General features: G+C 48.4%; 1 protein-coding gene across 1 annotated transcript; it reads left to right on the forward strand.

Moving 5' to 3' along the window:
* Positions 1–1493: 1493 nt before the first annotated feature.
* LOC149325514 (uncharacterized) lies at positions 1494–4201 on the forward strand. The gene is made up of 2 exons (XM_089564317.1): positions 1494–1872; positions 1980–4201. The coding sequence occupies exons 1-2, from the start codon at positions 1494–1496 to the stop codon at positions 4112–4114; spliced, it is 2514 nt and encodes an 837-aa protein (XP_089420443.1). The 3' UTR covers positions 4115–4201.
* Positions 4202–11311: the final 7110 nt, after the last annotated feature.

The following is an 11311-nucleotide window of genomic DNA, read 5'->3' on the forward strand; positions in this document are numbered from 1 at the left end:
ATGATATTTAAAGGTACACTGAAGAGGAATCTAAACTCGTCTTTTTACCGCGGGAACTCGATCTACACATTCCGAGCATTCTTAGAAACTTCGAATTATTGCCCTGAGCGGCCGATTTCTATAATTTAAAATGGATTAACGTCCGACTGCTGCCTTTATATATTGATTTCCCGCAGACGTTGGGAGGGGTCTACCATCGCTTGGAGTGCCCTTCAGGCAGTCGCGTGGGGACTGTCCTTTCGCTTTATTTTGTTTTTCTGCTTCCCGTAAATAAATAAATCCAGTCAGAGACTACATAGCTGCAAATTAGGCCCACGGAAATAAAAATACGCATGGACTCTGATTTCGCCGATAGCTACGCATCACTCCGCCGGTGGAAGAGTGGCAAGCGGCCACGGGTCTGTTTGAAAAGTGACTCGACCCCCCCCCCGCCCCCCAAAACCGTGTGCGGGGAATTAAAAGAAAGAAGGCGGGAGCCGGCACGTTTAATCGGATTTAAATTGCGGAAATCGGCCGTGCAGAGCAACAATTCTCATTTTCTAAGAGCACTCGTTACATGTAGATCGATTTCCAGCGGCAAAAATACCAGTTCAGATTCCTCTTCTCAAGTTGTCTTTCTGATCTCTTCTCTGGATGGATAAATGCCTTGCCCGTGACACCGTCGGTTCCATGCTGGTACTGTAGGGGTAGATCTTATTCCACTGGGTAGGGGAAGAAGGCGCTGAACGAATTAAGAAATCTCTTAGCTTGCCCATGTTTAGGATTATGATGCCAGCATGTTTTCCAGGCAGCGTTACACTCCAACTAGGCCGTTGTGGGGCACGCCTGTTTGAATAATCAGATGAATGCAGGACATCATGGCAATTGCGGACGCGTTGCTGTAAAATATGCATGCTGCATGATTTATTTCATGACGCTGTACAGAGAGAGGGAGGAAGGAATTTTAATGAGGAAAGGTGGAGAGGTCAGCCGATGGTAACATGGCCCTGGTCTGCACTCCACACTGGAGAAAGCGAAGGGGAGGAAAGGGAAAGTGCGAATGAAGGTTGATGATGGCATTAAACAATGAGTTTCACGGATGATGTCTACACACACGCACACTGATTGGCAGGCGCATCGCGGTGAGTAGACGCGCGTGAAATTCATGTCTTGAACACACACCGACGTATGTCAGTAACACATACTGCAGTAGGGGCTCCACAGTAACAGAAATGTGCACTCTCACGCATGTGAAACCATAAACAGACTAAACTATGTAAACCGTGTAGGTAGTGCACTGACCGTGTAGGTAGTGCAAGTCTGTTTCACATAAAAACTTGAGCACGGGCTTCGTCACGACCCGCCACTCATCACGTTTCCCTGTTTCCTTATGTCACCAGCCTGGACGAGAACAGCAGTAAACGTGTTTAGTGATTCTAGCTGCGCCAACGGCCTTATATTCATCCTGCGATGCTTTTCGTGCAGGTCAGTTCCATCCGGACGGGGCTGCCATTATGCCCAAGCGGGAGCGCCCTGATGAAAGCGCTGCCGTCAAAGCTGACCAAGTGGAGGTTGTGGCGCCAAAAAAGGTTCCGGAGTCCGAAGAGGTTCACATTCCCGTGGAGGCTGATGTTCCCAAACACAAAGAAGTGCCTGAAGACGAGGAGGTGCCCGCCGATGTGGAGGTGCCTGCCGCAGTCGAGGGATCTCCAGGCGTCGAGGAGCCCTCTGGCGTCGAAGAACCCGCAGGCGTCGAAGAACCCGCAGGCGTTGAGGCATCCCCAGGCGTCGAGGCATCCCCAGGCGTCGAAGAAACCGCAGGCGTCGAAGAACCCGCAGGCGTCGAAGAACCCGCAGGCGTCGAAGAACCCGCAGGCGTCGAGGCATCCCCAGGCGTCGAGGCATCCCCAGGCGTCGAGGAGCCCACAGGCGTCGAGGAGCGCGAAAACGAGGAAGCGCCCGAAAGCGTTGAGGTGCCCGAAGACGTTCACGCCACAAAGCCCCGTCACTGCCATTGGAACAGATGGACGGAGTCTGCAGCCAGTATCACGGTCTAAGAGTCGACCATCGTCGACCATGCACGAGCCGGGACGGCCATCTGTGCCACATCGTAACCAACATGAAAACTTGGAACAGCTTCTTCTGGGCCGTCGGGCTGGAACTACAAGAGGACGCGGCCTCGAAGGTCATCCTCGTTCAGGCGAGTGATGGCCTATGCACGAGAAGCCTCAACATAACGAAACACAGACACCAAGCCGCGACACTTCTCTACCATCTGTTGACTAAGCACCGGTGCGTTGCGGAAGTCACAATCAACGACGATATCCTCACCGGCCATGAAACAGTTATCTGTTCCGCAGTTCGCGACGCGCTGGGGCTGAAGAGGCTTTCATTGAAATTCAGGTCTCCAGGAGTCGTCATCTCCGGCGCCCTTGCAGCGACTATAATTTGCTTGACACGGTTGAAATCTCTCGACCTGTCCGTGGACTGGCACGGGCACTTGATTGCCGATCTTGCGGCTCTTCTCGGGCAAACAACTACCTTGGAGACGCTTATAGCCTTGGAGGTCCGTGTGAACCCTGAGGACGCCAGCACCTTCTTAGCAGGGCTGTTTCGAAACAGAAGCATCAGAGAGCTGTCACTCTCGTCAAGGATTCTCAACAGTGGTAGTGCACCCTACGGCATAGGCAACCCACATGTCGCTCTTGGAACGTACCTGAGGCTGAATACGTCCCTGAGATCGGTGTTTATTAAAGACCCTGAATATGGTCCGGACATGGACGTCTTGACTATCTGCGATGCCCTGGCTACTCACAAGGGGCTGGTTAGACTCAAGCTAGAGGTGAGCACGCTCAAGTTGCAGTACGCCACAGCAATAAAGAAGCTTCTGCGCACCAACAAGACACTCAGGCACTTCAGCTTCACGTGCATATGCAGCCATGATGACGAAGTAGTTTTTGGATTTCATTGGCATGAATGCCGAAGGTTCCACATTCGGCATAACGATGACTTTGTAAAGCCCTGGATCTCTGCTCTGCTAGAGAATGACACCTCCATCACGGAACTGACATTCTCAATGTGCGGCTTTAGCCTCTTAGCGTGCCAGACATTTTGTCGAGCGGTGACCGCGAACAAATCGCTGAAGAAGATCAACCTCGAATACCTCAGTCGCCATAGGAGGGAAATCTGCAAAACGCTCTCTGAATGTGGTCTGCAAGACAGAGTCGTCGTCAATGGCCACTGCTTGGTGCACTACCCAGACAGCGGCTGCCCCTCGTACGCAGTACCCCTCGGCCTGCTCCAGACCGCTGTGGAAACAGCGACCACGTCTAGTAACCTCACGCACGTCACGCTACGAGTGTTCTCCAGTTTGTGCTTTGACGGTGCGACAGAGCCAGCCTCAACGCCCATCGTTCAGCTGATCCAGAGCGCGACTAGCATCACACACCTGACGCTGTGTCTGGAAGTTCCGTGCTGTAACCAGTGCTGGAATGTGTGCGGACCCGCTATATGTGAGGCCGTGTGTCGAAATACGACCATAAGAAACATGACCGTAATCTTCTCGAGACAGTGTTTCCGTGACTTGGCACCGCTGGCCAGCCTCCTGCTCCGAAGTCGAGCACTGCGTAGTTTCACATTACGCGCTCCCAGTCTGAGAGCTTCCACCGTGTTCATCGCAGAGCTCTCAAAGCCGGAGCTTGCGAATAACTACTCTCTGCAGTGCCTAAGCTGTTTTTATAATGGTGATGAGTTGGTGGGAGAGCGCCTGGCCATCCAAGACGTCCTGCGACGGAACCGAGCCTTGGCAAAGCGCGCTGCTCGCTTCGTCACCGGCTCCCGTTTGAAGTACACTGCGGAGGCCTTCGAGAAGGTCTCCACCTCTCCGACCTTGGTAGACGAGCTTCAGGCGACGGCGTTTGTCGACGAAGCGCAAGCTAAGAAGCTGATTGCTCGATGCGTGCTCGGACTGCAAGACTTCACAGAGTTCATGCGCCTCACAGGCGTAGTGCGTGACGGCATAGAGTGCAGCGCCAGAGATGACGGGCAGACGCAACTGGGCGACCTACCGGAACTTTGCCTTCGTCGCATACGGCATTTCTTGCGCCTGAGCGACCTGCTTGATTCAGCGGAGTAGGATGATGCCGTACTGAATGTTGTACACGTATTCCTGTAAAATCTGTGAAGCATCTATGCATTCTCTAAAATATCATAATCACTTCGTTCTGCCATGTGCTTCCGATTTTATTCGTCAAGAGCGAAAGCTGTTTTAGTTATTTTAGCCATATAGGCATGCATTCTGCCATATTATCACAGCGTCAGCCGTAATTAAGGCCTTAATTACTGAGCGAACTGAATGCACGTAACGTTTCGAGTGATTAAATTTAGTTTCATAATTTAGATTTAATTCATTGTTCACCGCCTGCCCTGGTTGGTAGGTATAAAATTGGAGAGTAGGAAATTTCCTTGCCCGTGTTAGGGGAGATTTCAGTCCAGAAGGCCAGATTGAGAAAGGGTGGAACACGGCGGGGGGGGGGGGGGGGGGGGGGGGGGGGGGGGGGGGGGGGCTGGGGAGATTTCCCTGATTCGCATTTTCACGCTGAGCCTTTCTCTTACGGGGAGGCGGAGGGGGTGGTCCCCCCCCCAAAAGCCTTTGCACATTTTGCGGAGCGCCCATTTTCGGGGTCTGATACGGCGAGATGTGATTTTTGACAGAGAAATGGAAAGCTTTTTCGTCTATGATATGTCAAGTAGTCCCCTATTTTGTACGCTCACCATGTTAGCCGCTGCCTTATTTCGCACAATCTCCGTTCTACAGATTTATTTATTCATTTATTTATTTCAGTACCTCAAATACTCTAAAGAAGGGGCATTACATGAGGGGTGGGTTGTACAGAAATACCAACAAAAAGCGAACATATTCTGTATAATTCAAACATCACGGCCCAAAATACAAATGAAACAGGCAAACAGCTCAGAAAAACACAACGCAGAACGCTGATATGCTTTCGAGTACAAAAAAAAGACAAGACGAATAAAAGACAGGAAGAAGCGGTGAACGGTGGGGAAGAAATCATAACAGATTAGAGAACAGCAAAAACCGTATAGTAAACGATAGTGCAATAGGTCAACGTTAGAGGGGAAAGGTACACGAAAACATAAAATGTGTCTAAAGATTTAAGATTATCTTTGAATGCAAGCGGCATTGGGAAGCCCGTTCCCACTTTTTGCGTTAAGATAAACTGCGCAAATGTTTGTGTTTTTGGGCAGGGGCATGACACCTGTTGACAGTTTTTGTGACGAGCTGAAAACAGGGCGTGTTTTGTGATGTAGACGTTTAACGAAAATGAATAGCAGAAACGATGGCGAATGGCTCATCTGGCTAGTTTTCAACGATTCGTTAATAATGGCAAGCTGGATCGTTTCTTCAGATCGGTTACACTTGTGTAGGATGAATAATTGGAATGAAGAAATCTAATAACGTGATTTTGATAGTTTCTATGCTCTCAGAAAGGTATTCTTCCTGCGGGTTCGAAATGGCGGCTGCATATTCTAATTTTCGGCTCATTAATGTGGTGTAGGTTAGTAAAACAGATGCTTGGGCAAGTTGGTAACTCATTTTCACCGGAACAGCGCGCACTAAGACACGGAAACAAGAACGACAACAACATTATCATTTTCCCTTCACTAAAAATGCCAATTCTTTTGAACTGATCGATAAAGAGGGGCTACTGACGCATGCGTCTTTAGACCAGGCGATGTGCGCTGCTTCGATTATTTCGCGTGTTAATTGGTCACTGTGTTTACTTAAAATTCGTGTGCTCGTGAAGTCAGGGTGGCAAGTTTTGTTTTCACAGTCTCTACAATCGTTCTTGTTCAGTGTGACATGCATGAATTGACTATGAATCTATGAATGGATGGTTGTTTTCCTTGTGTTGTTGGAACTGTGTATATATGCCTCGTTCCAAACAATAAACACCAGTTGAAAGTCAGCGCTCGTGTGTGTCGTGTCTCCCTTCTTGTCCGTGTCTTAGTGCGCGCTGTTCCGGTGAAAAAGAAAAAAAAAAGTAGGTTAGTAACTTTACATGTGCTGGGGCAAACTTCATTGAGCGTTCAAGATAGCTAGGGGATCGGCTGGATGTTGCAGTGATGTGTTTGATGTGCGTTGACCTCACAAGATCGTCAGACAGGTGTAATCCAATATATTTGCATGCGTTAGTATCTTGATTTGTTTGATTTGTTTTGTTGGGGTTTAACGTCCCAAAGCGACTGAGGCTATGAGAGACGCCGTAATGAAGGGCTCCGGAAATTTCGACCACTTGGGGTTCTTTAACGTGCACTGACATCGCACAGCACACGGGCCTCTAGAATTTCGCCTTCATCGAAATTCAGCCGCCGCAGCCGGAATCGAACCCGCGTCTTTCGGGTCAGCAGTCGAGCACCGTAACCACTGAGCCACCGCGGCGGCGCTTTAGTAGCATGTAAACGAGAACCGCAGATAAAATAGCTATGTGGTATTAAGTTGGAGCGTCTATGAAAATGCATGACCTTACGCTTAGCAATATTTAAAGACATTTGCCACTTGTCACACTAGTTTCCTGCTGCTAGTAAGTCACATTGTAGGCTAATACTGTTACAACCGTATTAGTTACACAACAGGTTGGTAGTTATACGAGTGCAATTCGTACGTGACTGTCGACGTATTGTGCTCCTGCCGTGCCCTCACAGTTACTTTTGCGATTCATGACTGGCATGATCATTCAGTTTGAAATATTGTGAGATAAATATATCTGTTTTGTTTGTGTTTTGTGGGGCTTTCACGTCCCAAAGCGACTCAAGCTATGAGGGGCGCCGTAACAAAGGGCTCCGGAAATTTCGACCGCCTGGAGTTCTTTAATGTGCACTGACATCGCAGGGTGCACGGGCCTCTAGAATTTCGCCTCCATCGAGATTCGACCACCGCCTAAATATATATGAATTATATCAGTTAATGGTTACGTCAGCGATATACATATATAAATTAGATATGAATTGCATATGATATAAATTAGATGTGAATATAGATATAAAGTATATATGAATATAGATATGAATTACATATCGATATTGTTCACGTAACCGTTAGCATTGAAAGCATGAGTTATTGTGCAACATCGTATCGTTCACCATCGATTTTTCAACAACAAAGTGCAAAAGAATTGTTTTACATATAGAGTGTAAATAAAAAATCGTTTTGTTTCTATTTTTTTTTCTTTTTTGGCATACGGAAGACCGTCCGCACCCCCTAGAATCAATCGCTGGGACCGCCACTGCCAACGGTATATATGTTTAAAAGCCAAGCTAACTGCAACTCGCCCACTGCTACAACTTGAAGAAGATACCGAATAAGGTTGCGAAACGTGGAGTTTTTTTGCAAAAACTTGGTCGGCATTCATTTCTCTCAAATCTGCATCCGAAATCAGAACGTCGAACGCTTGCATTTTAATCGCTTAGCTATGATTAAATGAGATGCCACACATGAAGAGCTTCGATGCTTGCTTGCTTTAGTGTGCTTTGCATTGCTTGTTTGCTTGCTTGCTTGGACACGCCGAACCGAGTATAAAATCACTAACGGAGCCTAGCTGAGCACGCCTCAGGTGGTCTGGCCGCACCTAAGCTGAGGAGAGCGACACATGCTTGAGCCTCTATAAGGTTTTTGCAGGGGCTACTTCTACAGGGGCATGTTTGTACTTTTAGAAGAGGCGCTTCTTGGCAATGGTGACACGCCTCTCATGCGCGAGAAAATCTAAGGAACTGTGTTATGGTTCAGCTGCGCCTTTTCGGCAGAAATCTCCAGAGATCACATTAGGGACAAGCTCTGCATGTAGCCGCTCTTACGGAAGTGCTTCGAGCAGAGTACGCTTGCTTAGATCGGCTTGAATACAGCAGCGAGCCCTTGCGCTGCGAGCTTATGGCGGAAAACAGTATAAGACGACACAGTCGCGGCCGTAGTTGTTCGTGGACACGAACGCAGAGTAGTAGCTCGTGTTGAACCTGATTCTCAAGGTCGGTTGACACGCTTTGTACGTCACAACACACGCAGTACGAGGAACAACGCATTCAGCACGAGAAACAACGCGCGCTTCAAGCTCACTCGGGTGCGGCGAAGTATCCCCGGTTCCTAAACCTAAACCTGACGTCACGTTGGCCGACATGGACGAGGTTTTCCTCTCCGCTGTTCTCCTCTCCAGCGCTCGCGCGGGGTGTGGAAGATTTAAACATCACGCTTTCAATTGGTGATTGCGCCATTGTTCTAGCCAAAATCGAAAAAAATAATTTCACAGACGTGATCAGCAATGACACTACTTCAAAACCCTAACAAATTAGCTGATTTGAAAACTGCATCAGTATCCCTGTATTATTAAGCCTCGCGCTTATGTTTCAAAGGCAGTTCTTGTAAAGTCCAGAGTACTTCGTCGTTGCCGTTCCTACAACGATAAATTAACCGACTTGATGGGAACCGAGAGGGCCGCATGATGAGCTGTACGTAAGTCGCAGCATGCGGAGAAAAGCCTTTGTTTTTCAAGGGCGCACAGTGCCCACAGAATTTAGTTCTTGGTTTCATTCCGCAGTTATGCACTACGCCATCATTATGCATTAGTGCGGTGACTAATGCAAAAACCGATGCTTGTGCAGAGGCATAGACAGATAAAGAGGGAAGGCAGGGAAGCTAACCGGAAGGGGTTTCCGGTTGGCTACCCTGCAACTGAGAAGAGAGATGAGGGGATTTTTAAAGGGAGAGAGAGAAGGGTCAAGGACTGCAGTCTGTCCCGTAAGGCAGTCGCTCTCAAGTATATAGCTACGCATTGCGGTTTTCATTCGTACCGCAGTGTCCATTCATGTGTAGGTTCTCGGATGATGGCTGCAGTTAAGTTGAGCCGCAAGAATTGGATGCAGCGTGTCCAGTAGTTGCAGTGCGTTGTGTTCTGCTGGCGTGCGCAGGCTAGAGAGCAGAGCACGGAGGACACCCATAAAGAAGTGAGCATCGCAGTCTGTTCAAGATCTTGGCTATGGTCCGGATCGTGGCTGTTGTCTGGGTCAGCCGTAGGCGTTGCACATTGATAGTGCGGCAACCTCCCCGTCAGGTAGTGGGGACCAATAAATAGAGTCAGTAGGTGACGCCGGGCTCCCTTCATTTAGCGCGGTTCTTGGAAAAGGCGGACAAGCTGCGGTGGCGCTTGGGGCCTCGCTGACCATAGCGCTAGCTGGTAATATTCTGACACGTCCGGAAAGGTTTTGTACACAATTCCTGGCGCCCGCAAATATTTTGGGGGGCACTGTTTCGAAAGAAACCGCACGCTAAAAAAAAAAACGAAACCAAAACGTATTTCTATAAAGCGCAATTCTCCTGAAAGCCTGTGCTCTGCATAATGCAAGCGCATTATAGGCAACCTCGAGCGCCCTTTTCAGATTCTCTTTAATCCGATTTGCCGCGCCTTCAAGGCAGTCAGAGTGGAATAGAAATTTTATATTGCAGTGAAGCGGTTCCGTAAAACATTGCTTCCATTTCGTTTGCCGAAAGTGGATGGCAAACCGTTATCTACTTCACCTGTCGCTCTGCACCGTTTGGCGGAAGAAACGCCATATGACCAATACAGCTTCAACCGCATCGTCGCCGCTTTGTATGTGTACGATTACGGGTATTGAATTGCAACTCGGGAACCATGGGTGGTAAAAAATTCGAACAATCATGCGCGTTACCCACAGTGTCTTTAAAGTTTATTCATTTATTTTATTTAAAAAGACGGGATGCAAATATTCCCTCACTCCGTCTCTGCCTATAATGGCATAGGCTCCGTGCGAGAACAGCGCTCACGTAGTCCCCATCATCTTTTTTCTTTTAAGGTTGCAAGTCGAATTTTGAGCCCTCTGAAAACTAACGGCCAATTAGAAGTCTCTGAAAGGCACAGTTTGTAGAAATAAATGTTGTCTTGTATTTAAAGGGTACCACGTTCTTATCACAAATAGACCACTGACACCAGAGACCAAGGAAAAAAAAGAGCATGGTAAAGGAGGCCAAACTTATGCGTATTTTCGCCAGAGGAATGTAAACAGGTATGAGCTTCCCTTGAATTAGTCATGCTGCCCGTCTGCAACATCTGAGCAGGACTTGAAAAGAATGCGTGAGGGGGACGATGGAGTGTGAAAGAAATGCCTTCGTGTACTCCTCTCTCGAGTCCTGAATACCCTTCGCTCCCCCCTCCCCCCCCCCCCCTTTTTTGTTACAGGCGCGCGTTCTGCTGCGTTCTTTCGAGTTACAGCTGTACTTGCTTCTCTGGGGCCCACTGCGAGTTTTACTCATCCTGCGAGCACTTCCACAACACGATGCGGCAGGTGGCTTTCGCTTTGTGCGAACCCGTCTAGTCAATCTGGCTTCCCTGCGGTGCCAATTGCATCTGGAGTGCTGCGGTGGCAGTGTCAGCCTCGGACCGGCCTTCACCCTTACAATCTTTTGGGCCCATCGGTTGTCCTTTCTCTGGGGACTACCACTTCGCTTGGCTCTCCTTGCGCGCGGTCGCTTTCCAGAAGCTGTCCTAGCTGTTCTTTTTTTTTTAATAATAATATTTTTTATTCATTCATTCCAATACAAATGCGGGCCTGCCAAAGCCTTAGAAGGCTTGAGTGGCAGCGCCCGGCAGCAGACGGCACACAACTCATGCACCGAACACACAAAGTGCCAAAAAACAGAAAGAAAATGTGGGGGATAAGAAAAGTAAAATAAATTCAAAGAACGGAGTAAAAAATGCTACACACGGAAATATAAAGAACACGTAAAATCATAGAATCATAACAGAATGCTGGAACTAACAACGAAGTTTCTGAAGAAAAGCTTTCACTATTTTTTTGGAGTTAGCAGAAAACATTTCTTTAGGTAACCGGTTGAGCCCAGAAGGAACATAATGTTTTCGCAGACGCTGGCCGTAGCGAGTTCGGACTCTAGGGACAAGAAAACGATCACGAGTTCTCAGATCTTTGACCGGAATATATTGTGTACAAAAATCGCTTGTCCAGATATGCTTAAACACTACACTACTGTCTTGCGCACCCCCCTTTCTCGCGGTGCCCTCACCTTTCATGTCCGCTTTTTGACTCAGCACCGAGCCGCACTTCCCACTTGAACTATCGGCTCGCTCTTTCGATGAGTCATTCCACGTCGTAGCCCCAAATTGTCTCGATTCCATTTTACTTTGCGCTGAACCTAGCAACTCGCTCTCCTGAGGCTTGCTTGCTATCCGACCCCATGATCCTAGCTACATGGCCCGCAACTCCACCTGAACCACACTCTTTGGTTAAC

Source organism: Amblyomma mixtum, chromosome 10 (genome assembly GCF_055824585.1).
Source record: "Amblyomma mixtum isolate Tamu chromosome 10, ASM5582458v1, whole genome shotgun sequence".
NCBI lineage: Eukaryota > Metazoa > Arthropoda > Arachnida > Ixodida > Ixodidae > Amblyomma > Amblyomma mixtum.